At 39.5% G+C, this 27,251-nt stretch overlaps 1 protein-coding gene across 2 annotated transcripts in view; it reads right to left on the bottom strand.

Annotated features, from left to right (window-relative positions):
- Window positions 1-27,251, bottom strand: part of LOC106093455 (glypican-6) — a 423,383-nt gene that overhangs the window by 67,003 nt on the left and 329,129 nt on the right. For both annotated transcript variants that reach the window (XM_059363259.1, XM_059363260.1), the window contains exon 2: window positions 13,592-13,756. In XM_059363259.1, coding sequence (XP_059219242.1) covers window positions 13,592-13,756 — 165 coding nt within the window. The remainder of the gene's footprint in view (window positions 1-13,591; window positions 13,757-27,251) is intronic.

The raw sequence follows: 27,251 nt of genomic DNA, 5'->3' as shown, positions 1-27,251 counted from the left end.
CATATGGATTTTGGTAGTGCGAAGTGCCCTGGGTGTTGGTTGGTGGGTTAAGGGAGTGGTGGTCCCAGAAACGAGGTCCAGAAAGTGGGTATTAAATTCGTTCCCTACTCCTAAATACTCATCATTTGAGCCCCACATTGCTAAGATCAGTAAATACATATGATTAATTTAGGGATGTTTTCTGGGGTGAGGTGGTCTCCCAGACACTTAGCCGTGAAAAAATATAAGCATCGTGCTCTACCCTCATATACCATTTTTTTTAAACCCCATATTGCCATTGATCTAAGGGGAGTTGTGGAATGAGGCGTCCCCAAACACTTGGCCCCAAAATTGTTTATCAAATCTCAAATACCTTTATCATTTGAGCCACATTTTACCATGAACGGTAAATCTTTACTGTTTGGGGGGTGTTTTGGGGGAGGAGGTGGTGCCCCAAATACATGGTCCCACTTTTGGATATAAGATTCGTATTATACTCCCAAATACCTTTATTTGAGCCCCATATTGCAATGGTCAGTAAATAATTGCTGTTTGTGTGGTGTTTTTGGGGAAAGGGTAGACACCCAGAAAATTGGTCCCGAAAGTTGAACCAATATGGGTAAATATATCCGATTTAGGGGTGAAAATATATCAGCATCTTGCTCTACTCTCAAATATCATTTATTTGAACGCCGTATTGCCATTGGCCTCCAATTTGGATATCAAATACGTTTGCTAATCTCAAATACCTTTTATTTAAACCCCTCATTGCAAAAGTCAGCAAATATGTTCGTTTTGGGGTATGGCCGCTAAAACCTATCAATATCGAACTCCACTCTCTTTATGACCCAAACTGTCATGGTGAGCAAATACGTCTTATTTGCGGGTAGGACGTCGCTTTGAAAGTAGGTCCCGAATGTTGATATCACATTCGTACTCCCAATTACCTTTTATTTGAGCCCCATATTTCTATAGTCGACAAACATGACCGTTTTGGGGGCTGTTTTAAGGGATGGAGGGGCCACTCAGTGACTTGGCCTTGAATATATATATATATATCAGATTCTTGTTCTTCTCCAAAATACCTCTTATTTGAGCCCCATATTGCAATTGTCAGCAAATACATTCTATTTGGGTGGTTTTATGGGGATGGGGTGACCCATAAACACTTTTTCCCGAATATTGCTATCAGATTCGTGCTTTGCTCCCAAAGCCGTGCTCCCAAAGACCCCCCAACGACTTGGCCCAACATTTAGATATCAGATTCGTATTCTACACTCAAATACCTTTCATGTCAGTCCCATATTGCCATGATCAGTGAATAAGTCCTGTTTGGGTAGTGTTTTGGGGAAGGGGTGGACCCCCAGAAACTTGGTCCCACATTTGGATATCAAATTCGTAATCTACTCGCAAATACCATTCATATGAGTCCTATATTGCCATTGTCGCTAAATATGTCCGATTTAGGGGTCTTTTGGGCGTTGGGGTGGTCCCCCAAACACTTACAATTGGATATTAGATACGTTTTCGTATCCTAAATACCTTTCATTTGAGTCCCATATTGTCGTGATTGGACTATATATATGTTTAGTAGGTTTAGGGGGTGGGGCGCCCCCCCAAGGTACCCCATCCTAAATTTGGATACCAAAATTTTGTTTTTAGGTTACTTTAAGAGAACACACAAAATTTCGCTTAAATCGCACCACCCATCTCCGAGATGTGGCGTTTCTGAAAATTTGGGTAAGGGGTAGGGTCCACCCCTCCTTCAGATATCAAAAATCACCACGGTATCATTATGCAACATATGTGAAGGAAGGAATATAAGGAACACACAAACAAACACAAATTGATTTTTATATTGGGTTGCCCAAAAAGTAATTGCGGATTTTTTAAAAGAAAGTAAATGCATTTTTAATAAAGCTTAGAATGAACTTTAATCAAATATACTTTTTTCACATTTTTTTTCTAAAGCAAGCTAAAAGTAACAGCTGATAACTGACAGAAGAAAGAATGCAATTACAGAGTCACAAGCTGTGAAAAAATTTGTCAACGCCGACTATATGAAAAATCCGCAATTACTTTTTGGGCAACCCAATATATAAGATAAGATTAAAGAACTTTTAACGTAAATTGACGTTTATATGATCCTCAACTAAGCGTCTTATTTTTAATGACAAAACTCTTTCAATGACGGTCAAAATGTATTTGAATAATAGGAAATTGACATTCAGAAAAGGACAACGTCGTTCCATAGCTAAAGACTTGATAACTCTACAAAAAGAAGCGTCTTTAGTTTTTTTATATCTTAAAATTAAAGATGCTATATTAAAACAAGTGAAAGCGTTCGGCGGGGCCGAATCTTATATACCCTCCCCCAGGGATCGCATTTGTTAAGTTCTTTACCCGATTTTTCTTAATAGGAAAACAAATGATAATGGATAAGAATTGCTATGCTGTAGTACCCTATTTTCACCACGGGGTCATTATGCACCATCTGTGAAAATTTCAAGAAAATCGATTGAGGCGTTTCTGAGTCTATAAGGAACACACAAACAAACACAAATTGATTTTTATATATAAAATTCTTTGTTTGCCAAAAAATTGATACCGCGCATAGAACTCGACAAATGCGATCCAAGGTGGAGGGTATGTAAGATTCGGCCCGGCCGAACTTTGCACGCTTTTACTTGTTTTATTTAATTTTAACTCATATTTTTGTTTTTTTTCCTAATATGTTTTATTATTCACACATCTTTAATTGTAGTACCATGACTTTTGCTGTTATTATCTTTGATGACGACAATAATGGCCACTTGAGGTAGGCAAGCGGTTTAAATCTAGCAATCATTTTCATCGTCGTCATCTCCGATCATCATTAACACAAAGGGGGCTGGCTGACATAGCTCGTAACATGACTTCAAGCAATCAAACATTAAACAGAAGCCCGCATGCGCACAGCGTTTAGTGTAGCCACTTGATCAAGCTCTCACAGCAAGCCCAGGCGATTAACAACTCGCACTTATACAAATTTCTGTACAATGATCATTTCTATGACTTTGACTCTATGACAATAGCGGATGCAAGAGATTTTGGAAGCTGGGTGTCTTGTTAGTGGTACGTGCCTCCTTTGGCATCTCCTCCTTCTGCTCGAGACATAGCTACTTGTCGTGTCAAAAAATTTTTTTCTGCTGCTACGATACTTGTTTCTTCGATGTGTTGCCGCCTGTTGTTAGAATTTGAATTGAATTGAATAATTATTATAAAATTTTTTAATGTCAAAAAGCTGGTGCCAAGTGGCATGTAACTCTACACGCCTCTAACCTGAGGCAATTTGGAAAAGAAATCATAGAGGTTGCAACCTTTTATGCTTTTTGTGAGTTTGGCTCCTAGAAAATATTTCTTTTTTCTTTTCCAGCCACCTTTGGATTTTTTGTGCTGCCCGCTGCTTACCGCCTGTTATTCGATTGTCAGTCAAGTGGGTGTTGAAAATTTTTTCGGCCATAATTTTTTGTGGAATTTTTATTTGTCCATTGTTCGAGGATTTGGAATTTTGGGTGGGTGTGTTGTTTCTTTTACAAAGTACTCAACACGGCCTGCTGGAAGTCAAATGTATTCTAATTATAAACAAAAAGTATTTAGGAAGTGATTTATGCTGCTATTCCTGCAGCTACTGCTGCTGTTGATTGTGTTTGTGTTTGTTTAGCAATTGAAATTGGAAACCAGAGTGAAACAATTCCAGTGGTGGAAACCAGTCTGATGATTTATGGCATTGTCCATAAATTCTTTATATGTACAAACATACATATGCAAGGGTATAATGGCAAAGACGAATTTTTAGGTTTTTGTTGCGTTTGGCTAAAAACTTTGAAATCTGAATAATATGATTTGTGTGTTGTACTAGCATACTTTGATTGCTTATTTGTATGTCCATTCAAGCTGGTTAAGGAATGTTGTTTTGTGATTGCGAAATTTTATCGAACAAAATGTTTTTTTCAGATAAAGTCCACTTGGTCGTCTAATTTGGAACCAATTGCGTAGAGGTCTATGCAACTTCTGTTACCAGAGATATCGTAGTTCCTAATGGTTTTATTAGGAATAGTGGTACAGTACATGTTATCAAAAAGCGGCTCAGGCAATGTGTAATTCACGCTCCCCGGAAAAAAGGGCATTGTATCAAGGATAACACATTGTCCGTAGTCACCACATGCCCAAAGAGAAAGCTCCCTTAGCCTCACAGCAGTGGCCGCAGCAATTTGTCTAGCCGCAATGCCCAGAGGCATTAGGTTAAATGTTAAAATCAGTACAACAGATGGTGTCCTCCACAGGGCGGGTTGTGCGGGATGCACAAATAAGCCATCTCTTGGATTCGGCTATAAGGTCTGACAACTGCAGTATACACCCTGTACATGACACGCGGTTTAAGCCCCCATCTTTTGCCAATGGGGGCTCTCTTGCAGATGTGTCGGCCAAGAATTACCTTTCTTGTCCTTTCCAAGATGTTTGGTTTGAAGTTCAATTTCCCAATAGGACATATGACACTGTGGGTAGCTCCCGCATAAAAGAAGAACTTAGACGGATTTACGCCTAGACCACTTTTTACTTGTAGAAAACAAGTAAAAACGGATTAAGTTCGGCCGCGCATATTTGTGTTTTCTGCATTTTGCTGAAATCAGATAAAAAATTTACCTAACCGCACCATACTCTGCACGGGTGTTGAATACGGTTGAATACAACTTACTGTACCAGATTTCAGCGAAACCGATTAATAAATTCGGCTTTATGGCCTCAAAAATATGCAAACATGATCCGATGTGAACTTTATTCGACAAGGATAATTAGGGGTCTATTACAACACACTTTCAGTGATCTTGTGCAATAATATGCTTTTTGGCTTTAAATTGGGCGATCGGTCAGACAAACGGACATGCTTAGATCATCTTCAAACTTCACAAGGATCAAGAGTACATGTATTCAAGAGTATAGCAATTATTGCTATTATTTGACTCATTTTGGATTTTAGGTGCAGATTTTAAAACTTTCTATGGACATTGGGGTGGGGCAAATTCAATTTTTCCCTATTAGCTAATATTTGTATACTAATTTCGTCATTCTGTTTGTAACTCCTCGAAATATTCGTCTCAGACGCCATAAATATATTCTTGACCGTTATGACATTTTATGTCGATCTAGCAATGTCCGTCCGTCTGTCTGTGGAAAGCACGCCAACTTTCGAAGGAGTAAAGCTAGCCGCTTGAAATATTGCACAAATGCTTCTTATAGGTGTAGGTCAGTTAGGATTTTAAATGGGCCATATCGGTCCATGTTTTGATATAGCTGCCATATAAACCGATCTTGGGTCTTGACTTCTTGAACCACTAGAGGACGCAATTCTTATTCGATTTGGCTGAAATATTGCATGAGGTGTTTTGTTGTGATTTCCAACAACTATGCTAGGGACGGTTGAAATCGGTCCATATCCTGATATAGCTATCATATAAGCTGATCTGGCATCTTGATTTTAATTAAAATTTTTATCTAAATTGGGTGAAACTTTGCACGACGTATTTCGTCATGACTTCCAACAACTATGCCAAGTACCTTTCAAATCGGTCCATAACCTGATATAGCTGCCATATAAACCGATCTTGAATCTTGACTTCTTGAACCACAAGAGGACGCAATTCTTACTCGATTTGGCTGAAATATTGCATGACGTGTTTTGTTATGATTTTCAACAACTGTCCCAAGTACGTTTCAAATCGGTCCATATAGCTGCCATATAAACCGATCTTGAATCTTGACTTCTTGAACCACTAGAGGACGCAATTCTTATTGGATTTGGCTGAAATATTGCATGACGTGTTTTGTTATGATTTTCAACAACTGTACCAAGTATGGGTGACATCGGTCCATAACCTGATATAGCTGTCATATAAACCGATCTGGGATCTTGACTTCTTGGGCCCTTAGAGGGCGCAAATCCTATCCGATTTCACTGAAATTTTGCATTACGTGTTTCGTTATGACTTTCAACAACTGTGCAAAGTATGGTTCAAATCGGTCCATAACCTTATATAGCTGCCATATAAACCGATCTGAGATTTTGACTTCTTGAGCCTTTATAGGGCGCAATTATTATCTGATTTGGGTGAAATTTTGTACAACGGCTTCTCCCATGACCTTCAACATATGTGTCAAATATGGTCTGAATAGGTCTATTGCCTAAAACAGCTCCCCTATGAAACCAACTCCCTATTTCACTTTTTGAGCCCCTAAAGGGCGCAATTCTTACTCGATTTGGATGAAATTTTACACAATGACTTCTACTATAGTCTCCAATAGTCTGTTCAATTAAGGTCCGAAATGAACCATAACTTGATATTGTTCCAATAACATAGCAATTCATTTCTTCTATCTTTTGTTTGCCTAAAAAGAGATACCGTGGCAAGAGCTCGACAAATGCGATCCATGGTGGAGGGTATATAAGATTCGGCCCGGCCGAACTTAGCACGTTTTTACTTGTTTTACTATAAACCATTCAGAGTAAATTATAAGCTAATTATGACCCAGGCGTTGTGTTAGAACACATATAATTCAGTTAAATGTTCTTTAAATTTTTCCATATATAAGACAAAAATGTAGATCTGTTTGCAGATCAACTCAACTGATTTAGATTATAAGTCTTGGACAACATCTTAATGAATCTGTATGAACGTTATAAAAAACGAATGGTCCAGAAGTAAATCTGCCTTAAACAATAGATGCTCTTCTATATATGGTATATTGTGATCTGGTGGACGGCTTTTTGTAAATTCACTTATTGTTATAAACGCAAAGGGGCCATATGATACATATATAATGTAATTATACAGTTTATGCCTCTGGACGTCGTGGCTTGACAATGGACTGAATCTATAAGATAATAAGAGTAATAGGGCGTAAACGTTGACCATATCGAAAAGGTTTCCAGATCATTACAGTGCGCATCAAGTGTAGATCGTTGCAATAAAAGATGTGGTGAAGTGAAGGAGAAAGTAAACCCCAAATAATTTGCTTATTAAAATTTATAGCAGCTATATTTAGTGGGACACCACTACCGTGGTGGAGAGTTCAGCATGTCCGCCCATGACACCGAGCGCTGGGTTCAAATCCCGACGCGAGCATCAGAAATTTTGTCAGCGGTAACCAACATCCCTTACTAGTGCTGGCTTCACTTGCAAGGTATTCTGCTATGTTAAAAATTCTCTACCAAGTGGTGTTGCTATGCGGCACGCCGTTCGAACTCGGAGGAGGTCCCTTTTCATTGAGCTTAAACATTAATCGGACTGCACTCATTGATATGAAAGAAGTATCCCCTGTTCCTTAATGGAATGTTCGTGGGAAAACTTAGTTGTATCCCTGCGGAAAATCGGACAGGTCCCAAACCCGTCACGGGATAGGTCCTCTGGTGATAGGGACCGGTCCCAGTTCTCATCCCCTTACATGGCAAAAACCTATCACTTTTGTAAGGGTTTGTCGCTCAAGGTGATGAATTGCCAACATTCTAACACCTTGGGATAGGTCTTGGAAAGTATTTTTAAGAGAGATAACATTAGTAAGCTAATATATTTAACGGATAAACAATTTTTTAAAAATAATTAAGCGACTTTTTAAAAAATTATTACGAATCATAAGTTTGACAATTGAAACTTTTCATTCCCTGTAGGGTATGTCCTGTGACAGGTAACTAATTTTCCAGTTTAGGGCCGGTATATTTGGGGCAATTGGCTTCACATTTCCAGTGGACACACCATTAAATTTATGTCAACCGTTTAAAACGAGCTGGCCTTATATAAATATTAATAATTGTATAACGAATAGAATAGTATCTGCCGTTTTACATAAATTTATGGACATCACAGCTGCTAGAAAGACTTTCGAATGGCACCTATTTAGAGATTGCATGAACAACAAATTCAGAATATAAAATATTGACTACAAATTTTCAAGACCGTTTCTGCATTGATCTCTTCAAGTATACATAACCGGATTTTACTTACAGCCCAGTGAAATTAGAGGTAACTTTTATTTGACAAAAAGAATCGGACTTTTTAGTTTCCTAAAAAAAATATATTATTTTGATTGTTGTTATTTACAACAACAACAAAATTCTCAAGATAATACACATTAAAGTTCCGATGATTGGAATATATGTTCTGCATGACTTTGAACCTTTTTTTACACATATCAGCAATTATGATGCCAACAATGTTTGCTCCACTTGAGTACCCGAGCTATTCAATATTGACTGGAGATTTTTATGAACCTTTTTTCACCGTGAGAAAATAAATAATGTTTCCATTACAACTGTTTAAATATCATTTCCGCAGCTCAATTTGTTTGAATAATAATTATTTTTGTTTGATTAAACACTGGTGTTGGTAATGAAGTGAAAGTGTGAAATAATTCTTAAACATGGATCGAACACCACTTTAGATGACAGCCGGTTGTACGCGCCGAACCAATCCCGTACGGCAATTTAGCCAACGGCAGCATCCCCGCCCCGAAGTTGCCAGGGCAGTGCCGGGAAGTGTATCATTTTGCAATTGAATCGCAACGGTCTCCATGGCAAGAACGACGAGATTGGGGATTTTATGAGTCGGAAGAACATATTGGTCGCAGCGATCCAGGAGACAAAGCTGACCAACACCTGCACCTTGCACAGTTGTCAAGCATACAATGTGCTACATAAGGATCGCTCAAGGAATATAGATGGGGATTGGCCTTCGTGAAACACCATTCCGTTCAATATAGACCCATCTCGCCTGCGCCTGGTGCTAGTGACCCCTACATGATGTGCATGGGGATAGCAGTCAGGTCTGGTACTGCCGAGATAGATCTATACAACGTGTACATACCGCCGGTTGGTAGCTGTGTCCCAAATAATGGCCAAGCTTACAACCCCGAAATAGTAGGTTACTATCTGCCCATAATCGTCTGGTTCTAGGGGCCTTTAATGCGCATCACATTTCATGGCATTTATGGCATCCCTAGATAACGACCAGCGGGGCATAGTTTTGGCAGAGCAGATTGAAAGCTCCACGTTTTGCACGGTGAATGAGGATGCCCACTAGGATTACGAGGAGGTGTAGCAGCTCCCCAGATATTTCCATTGCATCCCCAGATCTCCTAGCTAGCCGTCATCTCTTTGGGGTCAGATCACCTCCCCATAATTTTTATCATCGACCGACCACCCGACTTCATAACCCCTGAGCGCCGAACGTTTATCAATCAGAAGAGGGCCAATTGGGCTGGCTTCAGAGAGTACAGCAATCGCCGCTTCAGTGAACTGACGACCCCCTCGAATTATTAGTTGACGAGAGGAAATTCCAAAACATCATCAACGCAGCAGCCGCTCGCTTTATACCAGCCGGCCCAATTTCCCAGCGCAGACAGTGGTACTCGCAGACAAGCGTGATGGGATTCGTTGTACGGACCCCACTAACCCAAGAATCATCGAGCCGAATCCGGAAATAAACGGGGTAGTCAACGAACATAGTCGGAATTTGTGACTGGAACACTTGCAGCAATGTAACTTAGGCACCGGTTTAGGCAAGCTGTGTTTTACTGTTAAGTCACTCTTGAACCCCTGTACACGGGACGACAGGACCTCAGTCACTTTTGGTGACGTAACCGAGACTGATCCGAAGAGATGCGCCAGGTTGTTCAACCGTCAATCTTACAGTCGAACAGACCGATCTCCCTTTTCTCACCAGTAGCAAGACGCTTGAGGCATTACTCCTCCCGAGCCTCGTTGTAGAATTTCCATTCGCCGAGCTTCAACATGGATTTCGAAGACTGCATAGCACAACTGCTTTGCATGCCATCACCGCACACATTCGCCGTGGCTTCAATCAGCCCAGGCCATGTGACAGTTCTTGTGGCACTGGATCCACGGCATTCGACACGGTCAGTCATGTCAAACTATTTGAGGACATCGCCAACACGTCCCTCCAGCCAGGCCTGAAACGCTGGGTCGCGAATTACCAGTGTTTGTGGAATGTGGGGATAATAAGTCGAAGCACCGTAGAATAAAACGGCGAGTTCCCCAAGGCGGGGTGATTTCGCCAGCACTGTTTAACCTCTACCTATCCTCCATTCCAACCCCCTCCAGACGACATAGAGATCGTATCATATGCGGACGATTGTACAATCATGGCATCAGGCCCCCACCCATTGTTGACATCAGTGATAGGTTGAACGTCTACCTCAATGAACTTGCCTCATATTTCGCTGAAAGAAATCTGAAGATATCTTCACCAAATTTTCAGCCACATTGTTCACTAACAATACGCGTGAGGTGAATGCTGAGCAGATTGTGATGGTCGATGGAGAAATGATTGCGACCATCAAGTGTCACATGCCACAGCAATTTGCGATAACGTGCGAAAAGTCACTTGCCGGCAGCACTTGGGGTGCAAACAAAGAAACCTTGTTGACCATGTATAAAGCATTTGGCCGGTCTGCGGTAAGTTATGCACCGTCAGTGTGGTCTCGTCAGCTCTGCGACACGCAGTGGAATAATATTAAGATCTGTCAGAATGCCGCCCTCCGAACTGCGACGGGCTGTCTCCTCAGTTCTCATGTGGACCACCTCCGTCAGGAGACAAAGATCTTACCAGTGCGAAGTCAAAACTACATGCTGTTCAAGCAATACCTTTTGGGCTGTTATCACAGAGACCATCTAAATTATTATCTACTGGATACACACATCACCTGCTTAACTACCCAGCCAGATGCACTCGTCTCAGACCCAAATCCCTCTGGGCGCACCCCATCTTAGTCGCAGAGTTCCTGCATCTGGATACTCAACAGAATCAAGAAGACGAAAGAACACAACACACTGATACAACAACAACTAATACTCCCAACTATGCCTTCGAATTCACACCAGAGAACTGCAGCGAGTAGCAAAATTTTCAAGCACACTTGTTTAGCTTCTCGATTTATGTTGATGGTTTTGTTTGGATCTATGAGCGGAGAGTAATTGCTTTCGTATTTGCTCGAACCGAACATTCAGTTCGAATATGTGGTGTCAAGGTGTGTCCATATTTTGGGAACTGTAGACCAATCTGTAAAGAAAGTACCATTTTGAAAGTTTTACTACTTAGTTGCACGAAGTTTAAGAACATCTTCTAGTCACCCAATATATACAGTCTAAAACTGTATAACAAATTCCAGAATTTTCGCTCTATGCGTCAATAATAATAATAATAATTTGTACATTTTAGTACCTAAATATACGAATTTAAAAAAATATTTTTAGTCATAAATGTACAACTTTCAGAAAACTCGTCTAGTCGCCTAATCTAGGCTGCCGAGGTGTAACTGCTAGTACCACAATGTACGAATACAAAAAAAAAACTTTTAGTCGCCCGGTACATACTGTTCCTGTATTCCAAATGTCAGAGCTGTAGCTCAATCCGTAAAAAAGGTACCATTTTGTACGTTAAAGTACCAAAATGTCCGCGTATCAACAAAATCTTCTAGTCACCCGGTACATACAACCAAGATGTGCCTGTATCCCAAAATTCAGATTCAATGCCTCTCTACTTGCTCATACTAGGTTACGTTGAATTCTTTGCTTCTCACAAAATCTCTAATTGTTTTTCTTTCCAAGACCTAAATTGGTTCATGTCTGGTATTGTGTCCCCTTACAAATACTTCTTATTAGTGTAGATCGCTTGGGATTGTAAATGGGCCATATCGGTCCATGTTTTGTATATAGCTGCCATATAAACCGATCTTGGATCTTGACTACTTGAGACACTATAGGCTGCAATTTTTGTTTGATTTGGCTGAAATTTTGCATGAGGTGTTTTGTTATTACTTCCAACAACTATATTAAGTATGGTCCAAATCGGTTTATAACCTAATATAGCTCCTATATAAACCGATATCGGATCTTGACTTCTTTAGCCGCTAGAGGATGCAATTACTATCCGATTTGGCTGAAATTTCGCACAATGACTTCCACATTGGTCTCTTCAACAGCCGAACTAATAATGGCATCAATCGGTATATAACTTTGCTATAGCTCCAATGGCATAGCAATTCTTATCCATTATCATTTGTTTTCCTATTAAGAGATATCGGGCAAAGAACTTGACAAATGCGATCCATGGTAGAGGGTATATAAGATTCGGCCCGGCCGAACTTAGCAGCCTTTTACTTGTTCATATTAGATGCTTCAAATGTTACAAATGTAAATATTGGGTTGCCCAAAAAGTAATTGTCGGTAATATAGTAGTAATACAGTCGGCGTTGACAAATTTTTTCAACGGATGGTGACTCTGTAATTGCTTCTTTCTTCTGTCAGTTATCAGCTGTTACTTTTAGCTTGCTCTAGAAAAAAAGTGCGCGAAATTTTGTTTACATTTGTTTGTTTGGCGTCAATTTTAATATGGGTACCACATGTATTGAAAGAAATTCATTTAACAAACCGAATCAACGCTTGTTGTGAATTCGATCCGTTTTTAAAACAAATTATAACTGGAGATGAAAAATGGATTGTTTACAACAACGTTAGTCGAAAACGATCATGGTCCAAGCATGGTGAACCAGCTCAAACCACTTCAAAGGCTGATATCCACCAAAAGAAGGTTATGCTGTCTGTTTGGTGGGATTGGAAGGGTGTGGTATATTTTGAGCTGCTTCCAAGGAACCAAACGATTAATTCGGATGTTTATTGTCAACAATTGGACAAATTGAATACAGCCATCAAGGAGAAGCGACCGGAATTGGTCAATCGTAAAGGTGTCATATTCCACCAGGACAACGCTAGACCGCACACATCTTTGGTCACTCGCCAAAAACTGAGTAAGCTTGGTTGGGAACTTTTGATGCATCCATCATATAGCCCTGACCTTGCACCATCAGACTACCATTTATTTCGATCTTTGCAGAACTCCTTAAATAGTAAAACTTTCGGCAATGATGAGGCTATAAAATCGCACTTGGTTCAGTTTTTTGCAGATAAAGGCCAGAAGTTCTATGAGCGTGGAATACTAAATTTGCCAGGAAGATGGCAAAAGGTTATCGAACAAAATGGCAATTATATATTTGATTAAAGTTCATTCTAAGTTTTATTAAAAATGCATTTACTTTCTTTTAAAAAATCCGCAATTACTTTTTAGGCAACCCAATACATACGTATACATATGTACAACTTTCTGAGTTTCATTGGCTCAACTTGTTTTACACCTAAGAGAAAGATACAAATTTTGGTTTATTGATTTGGATTCTGGATGACTTTGGGCGATTTCTCCTCTTATGGGATGTCAGTGGGAAAACTTTTGAACCTAAGTCCACATAATAAAAACTATTGCTACATCAAATGTATACCCTTATAACAAGCACTACTAGCGGAGTGAGGGCATAAATATACCCCATACTATTGGGGTCGTTTGGAATCACTTTGTAACCCTTGGCTGACCAAAGGTATTTCATGGTGTCAAGCTATTAATGTTCTCCGATACCTTTCCGTGGCAATTCGCAATTCGTTGATATTCGCATTCATTTCCAATCAAATACTTTTGTGCAAGAAGTAATTCTAAAAGTAATTGTATCTTACCGTTAAATTTTTGCGCTTTATCACTCAGCGTTCTAGACATTTTTAGGATTTGTTCTTTGGAATGTTTCTCCAATTGAAGACGTGACTGCATGGCCATCTTGGTTTCCATGCTGTGAGTGCAACAAGTGCCCACCGATGGCGATTCACAATAGCGCAGACCCATTTCTGTAAAACAAAGAGTGAGAAAGAAAAAACTAGGAATTAATTTCATATCGAATGTGACAATAATAAAAATCAATAAAACAGGAAAACTTTGCCAAAGTCTTCATACAAAAAGCAATGATGTCTTTACACATACTAATTCACCTGAATTCACCTTCCTGCTGGCGGGGCAGTCTATTTTAGGTGGCAGTTTGTTGTTAGAAAGTAAAAAAACAAACAAAACGTATGAAAGAAATGAAATCACCTCTAATGTTTGGAATTCAATGTGTGTTGCTGCTACAGAATAAAGAACTAAATAAATATTCCAAGTGCTAGTGGCGGACATGGAAATAAGTAAGTGAGTGCTTGAAACTATTTCAGAAGAGTTTTGAGATTGCATTCTTTGTGAGGTTTCCAGGAATTCACTGGCATCATCATCGACACCACCATCGTCTTTCGTATATGTATCTAAACAGCAGCATGATGATGCTACATCACCATAGCTAGCAATCTTGAATGTCATGGCATCCAGGAACGCTTCAGCAGAATCCTATAGATTTCTGATGAAAAACAAATAAAGCACAACAAACCGAATCGAACGAACTAAGCAACAACTTGAGAATGGAATATTGAAGAATTAGTATTTGAAAAGAAATGCATTGGAGCGTGCTGGCTGCCACTCAAATCCATTCAGTTGGTATCGAGAGGAGTAAGGAGAGTATATAATTTCTTCATTTTGTTTTGTATTATTAAGGAGTTTGAAGCACAAATGGGGTCAATTGCGACGCCTTCAAAAGGTAAAAAAGCTGGGTTAGATTGGAAGGCATGCGACTAGTTCAGGTTTCTGCTTAATTCATAGATCTTAGGTCCATTGTATTCGTCCTGGAAGACGGAGAAAACCAAATAGAGATGGTATATCTCAAGTCAGCAAAGACAACCGAAAAATAAAGCCAACAAACAAGACAATAATGTAGGGAACCAGACGGTGTAGCCAGAACCTCTCCAGGCCTCTATGGAATTCCAGAAAGACTTGGAGCGAATCTAGATACGGAAAATGGTGTTCATCCCTCACCATGTGTTCTAGCAATTGCGGGGCAGTGCCGCAAAACGTTATGGATGTTCTCCAATTTCTCCACATCACCGCATATCTGCAGAAGTCAACATCTCCCTGCGCTCAGCGCGACGTCCAGGATCTGACAGGAGCCATCCGAAGTCATGCTCAGTCGCAAGGCACTCGGCACTCTGCAACTTAGACCCATCCGTGTATACAGAAGAAAACCCCGGAAAGGGCGGGGTACTCCCATCCAGTGATCTCTTGGCGGGAAAATTACATCCAACCCGTCCAAAAGGAATGACTTCCATGTTTTATAATTTGTCGCACTGCATATAACATGCCACCTCGCCACATCTCCATCCTTTAGCAAAACATAAGAATGCCCAAATTTTGGGAGCGCTAGATATGTGAATACATCAGTCATAAGGCGATTTTCGCAGCCACACTCAACATATAGGTGCAAAGCCTAAGACCGAGCGGCTCTCTCGGGGTATTTTTACTTGTTCAGCATCAGAACCCTGTACCATCTCCATAATCATGTAGAGGACACAATTATCGAGAGCTTAATGTTACACCAGACATCCATAGGTGAGAATCGGCCGAACAACCGCAGTGAAAATCTAATGTACCGTCCCCGTCGTAAGCCCCAACTATTTCCTATCCAGTTGCGAGAAGAGTAGAGCGTTTTCAGTCTCGTTCTTTCTCCACTTTAGTTCCTGGTCAAAAATTAAGCTGAAGTATTTGGCCTCCGGAAAGAGCGGCAACCATACCCCATCCAGGATAGGTCCCCTTAAAACATTCAGCATTCTTCTCCTGGTGAAATGTACCAGGTCAGTTTATTTGGCGTTTATTGCAAGCCCGAGATAGCTTTGTTTGCATCCCTGAAAGAGGTTTGTAATAGTAGGGAGGAAACGACCGCCTACTGTGATAAAGACGTCATCCGCGTAGGCAACGAAATAACCAGAAGAAGAATTCACCAAAAGAAGAGGAACCCTAATGTCCACCAGAGAGGGTATGGACTCCAGCTTCACGTAATTAAAAACCCCTTCTATCGCCAAGAAGTCGCCAATCCCAAAATCCTTTCGACCACATCATAAACGGCACGGTCAACCGATTGATACATAGTATATGTTTGCTGAAAGCCGCATACCAGTGAAGGGTTGAGACGGTTCAATACATGTGTCAATTAGTTTTTCCAGGGTATTTCAAATGAAGGACGAGAAACTAATAAGCCTGTAGAGAGTGGGTCGGTTTTCGTGACTTCGGGATGAGCGCAGCGCATAAAAATCATCTTAAGAAGTCGTATGGTGTACGGTCTTGCTGTACTGAGTCAGGGATAGGCAGAAATCTATACCATCCGGGTATTATTGAATCACCGTATTGTATTCAGGCAAGTGCGTAGGAGCCAGTACCTCGAGCGTCTCAGAGCTAGACTCCGTCCAGGTTCCGTCAATTTATAGAATGCTCCCAAGTGTTTTCGGATCCTTAGATCCGCCCTGCAGAACCTGGACGACTCTGTCACTCCTTCCATCGATTCGCAAAACAAGGTAAGATGATGACTAACCATTTTTGATTGAGAGACTGGTGTTGTAGGTGTAAGGAATTTTCCACATTATTTGCTGTAACTAAGAAGTTTCTCGAATATTTAAACTAAAATGCACACGTAAAAAGATAAAATATCTGATAACCAAAAACCTAAGGTTTCTGAGAAGGAAATCCTTTCCGACTATCCGACTAAACCACTGGGGCTTAAATTTATGTATAGATATTTACTCATTATTAAATCGTTTTTAGTCTACTGGGTTGACAAATCCGACAAATCCATCCTTTTTCAATATTTCAACTTATTTTTCCCATGTTCTTCAATTAACTGGAAATTTTTTTACAGTTCTTGACCTTAGCACTAAGCATATGCTGCAGAAGGTAAATAAAGACCTAAACTCTGTAGATGAGAAGAATTCGTCTTAAAATCTGTACACTCTAATTTTTTTATTAAAGTGATTTCACCGGTACAAAATAAACCGGAGTAAATACCAGACAAGTAAATTGTTTATTTAGGCATTTAACACATTCGCACCATTAAAGCAGGCATTGCAGTCAAATCAATAAAACAAAAAAAAAAAAGTCGGATTTGTTGCACCAGAATCACCAGCCAGCAACATCACAGCAGGTATACCAGCAACCTGACAGCAGCAACAAACAACAGCAATTCCGTCAGCACCAAAAGCAGCAGTAACGGCATTTGTGGTAGTTGTATGGCAAACAACTGCAGCATCCAACATCCATTTAAGCAGCATCCATGGGAGCAAAGTATTCAATTTATTGGTTTGGGAAGAGTACAAGTGCGTAATGATGGTTTATCGTTGTTTGTTCTATGGAAGCGGGCATGACGACCTACGTCTGTCTATGTACCAGGCAGGGAGTAAACAAACGAAATGGAAGTGCGAATATGTATGAGCTTGCAGGTGATTTCATCCTGCTTCTTGTCGCAGGTTGTAGTGGATTTCATTTGGGTCTGATGGCAGTTTTTGTGGCGCGATGTCAAGTTGTACATAACAACCAATATTTAGAGCTATTATTGGCATAAACAGAACCTTCAATAGCTTTAGCAGCCAAAGCAACAACAACGATCGAAGCTGTATTGATCCATTGGTAATCTTCATCACCTGCTTTGGCAAGGAATGGCAAAACATCCTTTACTCTTCACATCAATAGCTCTAAACTCCTTACGAAGTGTGTGTGTGTGTGTGTGTGCGCGGGGGGCTGAGGAAGATATATGTTTGCTTTCCCGTCTGGGAATGGATTATTATCAGTGCCGAGGTGAAATACGATAAAAATGCATCGTCTATTCGTTTAAAATAGAAAGGAAGTTTAGCATGTCCAAGTGAAATCATTGAAGTTCTTACACACTTGGGTAATTGCATTCATTCCTTGATTCTCCAGAGCTATGGCATCACATTGAGCTTTTGTGCAAGGAAATTGCAAATAATCATTGAGAAATCTTATTTGTCATTTAAGTTTGCAAAAGGAAGATTAGATACGCTCCGGTTATGGGAATTAATCGCCTGTTTCTCTTTTCGCCTCAAGGGAAATGAATTAAAAAATTCAAGGAAAGGAAATTTGCATTTGTATTTCATTTTGGTTTTACTGATTATTGTTGTATTAAATGTTGTTTAAAGTTTTCTATAAAAATAAACACCAAAAATATTAAAAGTGAGACCAATGGCTTATAAAGGTGTGATATATATTATTAAACGGCCAAAGGTTTTCTAAAGGTGGTTTGTGTTACATATAACGGCCAAGCGGCTAAATGGATTTTAATGAAATTGACATGAATCGAAAGATATTTTTCCAGAGAAGCGACGATTGTAGTAAGTGTACCAGTAGTCGGTACTTTAAGGACTTTATCTTACAATTCTAAATTTTGTTTTGTTTTAGATGTATTAACCTAAAATTTCAAATTCATATAAAATTTGAGTGAAGTTTTATCTTTAGAAAAATGTTGGTTAAAATTTTGCCTTTAGAAACATTTTATTGAAACTTTCCCTTCATTGAAATTTTGTCTTAAATAACAATTTGATCGAAATTTTGTCTTCAGAACAAATGTTATTGGAATTAAGTCTTTAGAAAAAATCTCACAGAAATTTTGTCTTTCATGAAAATTTCATCTAATTTTGTCTTGAGATAATCTTATTGAAAGTTTTCCTTAGAAAGTTTTTCGAAAAATATCAATAAAATTTTGTCTTCCTTCGAAATATTGCCTTCAAAAATGTCTTTGAAATTTTGTGTTTAAAAACTTTTTTTAAAGTTTTTTCTTTAAAAACCATATGATTGAAAAATTCTACATAAAAATTGCATTAAAATTTTTGTCATAAGAAAACACTTCATTGAAATTTTGTATGTATTTGGAAATTTCATTTGAACTTAACCACAGGGCAATCATTTTTTAATTATTTTGGAAAAAATTTCCCTTTTCAGTTCTATACTTATCCTGCACAAAAAGGCCTGCGCAAGACCATCATTCATTTCTGCTTTCAAGACACACTAACAATCATAGAGTATTTCAAGAACTGAACTCTTCGTTTAAAAATACAACATTGTTTGAGACATTTGAGAACTGGGTAAAACAGATAACAAAACACCAAGCCAATGACATGAGTGAATGTATATAATAAGCCCATCAGCAAAAGGAAAATTTGATTCGGATTTCAGTGAGTGCACGTCGTACAATGCATGTATTCGGGTACATTTGGTTTCAGCGATTTGTGTGATCAGTTCATTTATTGAAAATGACAGCAAGACACTTTCATATACAGCGAGTAATTTCTTATAACTTACTGGAGCAGCGATGAATTCGGGATAAAAATACTCCCAAGCACTGACTGGTGGTTGTTTATCAAAACTATCAACTCAACAGCTACTTGTTCGTTTTACTCTATTTTCAGTGTCTCGTTTTTCAGTAGTCTTGAAATACAACACCTATATGGGTTCAGCGTTCACGAGTTCAGCAAAACAGTTACCAATGAATGGTTTTGTGCAGGCCTTTGTCTTGCCTATCCTACACTGGATATTTAAATATATTAAAAATTTAAACACATTTTTGAATAACCTCAGTTTTCGAACAGTTTGAATGCCCAGTTTAGAAAAACTTTGGCCCATTAATCACTTTAGAATCGTACGTAGTACGAAACAATTTTAAGTATTTTGTTTAATTTTTTTTGTATAAATTAAAATCAATCTTTCCAATATGGCCAATATTGGACAGCAAACGACCCACAAGCCTTATTCGCTCCGACGATATAGTGATTTCGTCTACCTCTTGAACGGACGGACGGATATTGGATAATTGACGATTGAGAATATTTATTATAAATATTTCGACGTGACGAAATTTGTGGAAAAATGCACTTTGTAGGTCTCACCCCTAAGTTCTGAGCCCAGGAACTACATTAGATTCTGAAGTCCGTTTCTGGGGCAAAGGCGCCTCGACCCCCTAGCGACAATGCTCCCCGAGGGAGCATTTTTAAGTGCCCGGAGATGACTCCGGAGTCTGAGTCGGAGTCCAGCAGTTTGTCTGGAGTCGTAGTCGAGTCAAAATTGCTCGACTCCGCAGCCCTGGTGTGGAACATAATAGAAAAGGATGTATTGTAGAAAGGTCAATACTACTCAACTATCCGGATTTTAGGGAAATCGGTTAAAAAATAAACCATTTGGAGGCCCTGAAGTTCTATCGATGGGTATATCTATATAGAAGGTTTATCCAAATATGGTTCGATATGGATCATATTCGACGCGAATATACCTCTCTCTCTCTCTACAATACATATGCTTAAAACATTAAATTGCGACCATTTGCGAAAAAAAAGGATATCTAATATAACACATTTTTGGAAATATCGAACAATCGACCTGGTCACAGAAAAGCTTCCAGAAGGCATGTTTTGCCGCTCTGGTAATCTTATTGTATACCTTGAGCCGTGTGTAATACACATCCCAATTATACATCCGATTTTTTACAACGTGCTCTGTTAAAAAGTCTACGGACCTCTTTCCCAATATTGTGAATCTTCCCCGGTCACCTAGGGCTTTTCTTGGGCTGATTTCCTTTCCCGAAGAGGACAACTATCTTCGAAGGACCCCCTAGTGTAGTCATAATCCTGTTGACATTTTCGTCAATGTCTTCTTTGGTTGGACAATCTAAATTATCTTGCCCAAGTCTTCTTCTGAGTAGCCTTCCGAATTTTTTCCAGTTGGTTTTCAACTTATTCCGGAAGCTTATCGGATTCGATGGTCTGAGAAGGAATGCTCTATGGAGACCCTCCATTGATAATGCCAGCCACAAGGCGTTACGTCGCGATTTCGCCGCCCATATCCTTGATGAAGACCGTCGCCTTTGTGAGGTGTGGGATGTCCATCTTTAACAAGGTCGAGCTTTGAGCCCCAATACATTCCACTGACGCAAAGCGCAGCATTCAGATGTCTCCTCTATACCCATAGCTCATAATTCGTATGGTTCCTTTTCCGACTTTGTCTCCCTCCACAGTACACTGTTTGGTGTCTCCATTGCGGGAGGATTGGCTTGGTCTTCTGAGAGTACTTGAAAGCGGGGAACTCTTTTTCTTCTTCAGCATACTGCACTTTAGCACGATTGCGATGCCGGTTCATACTCCTCTCTCTCCTTCGGCGTGCCCCGGATCGCTTTCTCGGTCTGCTTGTGAGCTCAGCCGCCCTCATCTCTCGATTCGGCTGCGATTACTGTTTCATCGACACTGTCGCTGTCTGAATCCGAGTCGGAACTGTGCATCCCTCTGGTTTATCTGTCTCTTCCTCATTAATTAGTTTGACGACTAGTTGTGGGCTTGAAGCATTACTCTCGACTGCAGGTGCCAAGGCACCGACACCAATAGGAGTGGAGAATAATATGCTGCGATCTGATGGCACCACAGCAGCTGTTCATTTTGAGCCTCCACCAAAAAGGTTTTAAAATTTTTTCGTAATTGGTAATACCTATTCCGAGATACGGTAAGAGAAAGAGAAACAAATGGTGAGAGAAAAAGAGTATCACTATTTAGATGGGGGTGTTGTAGGGTGTGATGTACGTGACCCTACTTGGTATGTAGGTCAGCCAATTACTTAAGACTCGGCTTTGGCGTGCGAGGTATTGGCATTTTTGTTGTTGCTGTTTATATGTTTGCGAGGCTGCAAAAAAACACAACAAATTGTTTTTGCTTTTCTTAAGCATCCGTTATTTTTGTGAACGCAAAGCCATAGGTATTAGTGGTGGGAGTATTAGTGGTGAGAGTGCGAGAGTTGACTGACATGCGAGAGAGAAGTATGATAAAAGAGGTCACTATTAGGGTGCGGTTGTGCGGTGGTGGAATTATTTGGTGTTCTTTGCATGAAGATCGTTCAGTAGCTCAAGCTGCGGCTATAGACAATGACGATTGCAGTTTAACATGTTGGTAATCGTTAACTTTGGCAACGGTTAAATACAACTTTGGCAACATTATGTGATGGGTCCTACATGTTTTAAGGTAAAAAATCCATATCTTCTTGTATGTTTCTATGTTCGTATAGACTTTATTAGACTCGATTTGTTCGTAAAGACTTTATTAGACTAGATTTACTTGCAATATTCAGAGTTTAAAATGATCATTTGATGAAAAAGAGTGCACTTTATATTACAATATCAGACGGGGGTTGTGTGAGTGATTGCCCTGGCACTGAACAACCCAAAGCGGCATGTAGCGCGGTCTGGTAATACGGGGTCTCGAATGGAAGGTAGAACGAATCTTACATAAGAATATGAAGTCAAGTGTTTGGGGATCATCCTTTTCCTTAAACCACCTGTCATGACAATGAGAGTTTTACATGTAGAGTACTGATCTTATTTTGAAATATGGACTCAACTTTCAGAGAGTTTTAACTCAAAAGGCACCAACGGCCATGTATCCTTACACCGACATTATAGGACTCAAATTCAAGGTATATGAGAATAGAGAGAAATTGACATCGAAATTTTGGGCCAACAATTCTCGAAAAGACATGTTGCCGATATGCCCATTTGGGGGGTATTAAAAGGGGTTTAGGACTAGAATACGAACATTAAAACATTTAACAAGTGGCTGAGAGTCCGCCTTATATCCAAGTTGACATGTAGCCCAATAATGGCAATATGATATTCTTATGAAGGGTATTTGACAGTAGGGTAAAAATTTACCTTGAAATTTTAACAGATTGTTTAGGTTGGTCTGGAAGTAAACAGACCAAACCCACCCCCCCAACCCCAAAACTCCTCTACACAGATATATTAGAAGTTCATGTCAATATGGGACTCAAATGAAAAGTATCAATGAGTAGATTACAAATATGGCATAAAACATTAGGTCCAAGTAATGGGAGGTCGCCCACCCCCAAATACCCCCAAATGGGCATATTAGCCGACTAGATTACGTACATGGTCAAAAAGTAGGAATAGGCTTTTTAATTTATTGATAACGGTAGGTGGCGGACCCTCCACCGTTACCCCAAAAACACCACCCAAAATCAAAAGTGGGCCGATAAGGACAATATAACGAATCAGGCATACAAATTCATGTCGAAGTATAGGGGGCCACCTCACTCCCACAAAAATGACCAAAATGGGTACATTAGCCAATCACGGCAATATGGGAGTCGGTTTGTTTGTTCCGTATAGACTGAAAAACAGCAGAACCGATTTTCTCGAAATTTTCGGATATTGTGTAGGAAGCATACGCTATATAATTTTTCGGTATCGTAAGGGGGTCGAACCCTCCCCCTTATACTTAGACATATAGGACGTTCATTTCAATATGGGGCTCAAACGAAAGGTATTCGGGAGTAGATTTCGAATCTGGCATACAAAATCAGATTGAAGTATAGGGGGTCATGTCACCCCTCAAAAACGCCATTAGACGCATTATGACTATATGATACTTGGCTGAACCGATTAAAATTTTCATAGATTGTGCACGTTTGTCTGGAAGGAAACATATATAATTTTTAGATATTAGAGAGTAAAAGAAGACGCAGCGGAGCGGGCCCGGTTCGGCTAGTAATAAATATATTTAATGAACCTACCTTTTATTAAGGTCTATTCAATTTAGCGGATTCGAATGTTAATCCATTTGCAAATTATTTACCAAATCCTTCAGATTTCCAAAAAGTCAAATTTTTAACTAATAGTCCTCACAAAGTCTTTGGTCAACTTTCAATTCCTCTTTAGCCTTTAATGCTACATCGAAAATAAAAAGAAAGAAGTTATTTGCCTTTAAGAAAATTTTAAACAAACTTACTTTATAAAGTAACTCTTATCGCCATTGTTAACAATATTGAAGGAAACAAGTTCTTAGGCCATATCTTGAATCACATAACGACAAACATTTCCATCTTTATAAATTATTCCTTGGAGAAATATTAACACATGTACAAACTGATTACTTTCCACATTTGTTTATAGCAAGTAGGCAAATTTGTGTATGCATATGTACACATTTATTATCGACATACATAGCATGCTAGAAGAAACATATAAGGCTGTATCAATTTGTACGAGGGTTTCCTTTTATATTTTGGGACTGGGCAACCCTTGTGCTGCAATCTGTCAACTAACAGCTCCATCGTAAAGCTTGACATTTTTGAGATTATACGTACTCCGAACGTTTTGACGTACGAGCGCTATTTGTTTTGTTTACAGTAACTTGAACGATTCCTCTCGCCCAAAAATTGAATTAAATCGTGAACATTTTCGTGCGATTATTTTTAACAACTTTCGAAAACTTAATTCAGTTTTTGGCGATGGAACTCCATCAAGGACCAGTGTTTATCGGAGGTATGGTGAATTCAATCGAGGCCGTAGTTCACTCCAAGATGAATTTCATGAAGGTCGTCTAAAATCAGTAGTTGTTCCAAAAACCATTGATGCTGTGTTCAAACTGATATTGCAAGATCGTTATGTGAGCTATCGTAAGATTGAGACAACCTCAGGCATTAGTGGGACCAGCATATATTCAATATTGTATGAACATTTGACCGGCAAAAAAATTTTCGCGTTGGGTCCCACACTATTTGTCAATCGCTAAAAACAAGGCTCGTGTCGATTGGTCGAAAGAAATGCTCCAAAAATACGAAACAGCTGCATTTTTGAGCACTCAAAACATCGATTTAATGAGTCATCCGCCGTATAGTCCTGACTTGGCACCGAATAACTTCTTTTTATTCCCGTACGTGAAAAATAAAATGACAGTTCAACGTTTTTCGATACCTGAAGAAGCGGTTGATGCGTACAGAACGCATGTTTTGGAGATACCCCAATCAGAGTGGCAAAAGTGCTTCGACAGTTGTTTCAAACGCATGCAAAAGTGTATAGATGTTAATGGGGAATATTTTAAAAAACAATAAAGCAATTTTCGATGATTAACAGTTGTTTTTGTGTTCTCTAATCCCGAAATATAAAAGGCAACCCTCGTAAAAACTTAAAAAAAGGAAAGTTGGGGAAAAGTGTATTGCCAAATGGAGGGCAGAATGTTTGTCAACTACATTTGAAATTCGAAAGTTTCTGGATAGATTTTACACAATTTTAGAGTGGGCCTGGAGTTCTTCATTGAGAATTCACGGATTGAGATCTGTTTTCGACTGCCAGACCATATTACGGTTCTACTGGCAGCGATGCGGGGGATCACGGAATGCATGAGGTGGTATGGTGTTAACGCGATGATGTCGGAGATTAACTGCTTCTCTAAGGAAGGCACGATCCGCATTGTATTGAGTGCCAGGCCATATCAATGAAATTTGTTATTCAAAACAGCAAAAATTATTGCTAAAACAACAGTTTTTGTTTGATGATACAGAGAAAACAGACATTACTGCTGTTTCAGCAAACATAGTGCTGGTGTTTTAGCAAACATTTCCTGCTGTTATTTCAACTAACAAAATCTGCTGTTTTAAATATAAAAATCTGCTACAATATTTAAAAAAAAGATGAAATGATTTTTTTGTTTCTTATTTAGTGCTATTTTTAATGTTTGCATTTTAAGGCCGGTTATGTGTTTTAACTACTTTGGATATTTTTACAAACAATTTTGGAAGGAAGATATAACGGAAAGAAAATTACCTGATCAACAGATCCTTGTACACATAGATATTGCCGGAAGGTGGCAGCTATATCAAAACATGGACCGATTTGGCCCATTTACAATCCAAACTGACCTACACTAATAAAAAGTATTTGTGCAAAATTTCAAGCGGCTAGCTTTATTCCTTCGAAAGTTAGCGTGCAGACAGACGGACGGACATGGCTAGATCGACTTAAAATTACATGACGATCAAGAATATATATACGTTATGGGGTCTCAGACGTATATTTCGAGGTGTTACAAACAGAATGACGAAATTAGTATATCCCCATCCTATGGTGGAGGGTATAAAAACCCATATGGAAAGTAGACAGCCATTGAGACAAACATCTTCGTTTGACTACTGGTCAATATCTCATTCAAGAAAATTCTTTAAATCTGTTTGTGTCAAATTCTTTGTAGTCTACTTATGTGTTGTTCTTTATCTGCGAGGAAAATACCTTTAAAAACGACTTCGGTTTGGTTTTTCTGATATTTTGCCGTTTAACACAACAACAACAATCCATCTCCCGTATTCAGTAAAGTAGAACAACAACAGTGCAAAGGTGCTTTAAGCAGAGAAATGCCGCATAAGGGCTTCTTCTTGTATCAAAAATTAAGCAGCGATCATTCTCACCAAAAAAATAGACTTTTCCGCAGTAGGACTGCTGTTCTGAAATTGCAGAGCTACTGCTGAAATAGCAGAACTCCTGCTACTAACAGTCAGAAGACATTGTTTGCTATTTTCAGCAGGCTTTTTCCTAAGAGTGTAGGACTGACGTCAACAAACATGGTTAATACGAAGCCTTTTGGGGCGACGCAGTGCAAGTTAAGGGCGTGGGCGACTAACACTGAAACGAACATTGAAACGGTCGGCAGGACAACGAAAATCCTTTGGGGAGATCCGGATTGTGAGAAGACGAGGCTATTACTGAAAGGCATTAAAAAGGAGATCAGTAAAAATATAAAAATAAAGACGTAATGGGGCATGCGGGGAAGATGATGAGACGTTGGAGCATTTTCTTTGTCATTGTCCGGCTTTTGCGTCTAACAGATACCGGCACTTAGTTGGAGACACAATACCAGACATGAACCAACTTGGGGGAGTGGTATTGAAAACAATTAAGGATTTTGTAAGTAGCACGGAATTCCTAACTTCAACTTTTCTTTTTAGAGGTTACTTTATAGTTTTAGAGCACGCAACAAGCCGATTACTGGGTTAGGTGTATGTCCATAGTGGCATGGGGCGGATTAATATCTGCACCCTCTTTTCAAACTAACATCAGCCGAATGACCACCGCGACTACGCTTACAGGACTATATCCTTTTCATGACATTTTCCATAACCAAAATGCACAGTGGATGCCCTATGTCATCGAAAGCCTAACGAATTTTATATTTGAGGTATTACATTGACTGGGTATTGAATTGATGGGCTGTTGGTGTACACCTTATCTTTCACGTGGCCCCAAGGGAAGAAGTCACAAGGTGTTAAATCACCAGATCGCGATGCCAATTGCGATCATTTCTTCCAGAGATAGGACGGCCCGGAAACTTTTCCTGTAAAAGAGCAAAGGTCTCGTTGCTTGTGTGGCACGTAGCGCCGTCTTCTTGAAAGACTCAATTGTGACTATTGATCCAATCCCATTTTTGAAAAAGTAAGGTTCAATGTCTCACTTATCGTCGGACCATAAACTGCGCCAAACAGTTAAACGTTGAGGATGGAGAGGCTCTCTACAATAACTCTAGGGTTCTTCAAGTCCCAAATGCGACAATTTTGCTGTGCGAGTATTGCGGTCCGACAAGGTACATCACTGTGACCCAAAAATGC

This window comes from Stomoxys calcitrans, chromosome 1, assembly GCF_963082655.1.
Source record: "Stomoxys calcitrans chromosome 1, idStoCalc2.1, whole genome shotgun sequence".
NCBI lineage: Eukaryota > Metazoa > Arthropoda > Insecta > Diptera > Muscidae > Stomoxys > Stomoxys calcitrans.
Note: the sequence above shows the minus strand (reverse complement) of the source record. Positions and strands in the feature narration are given on the sequence as shown.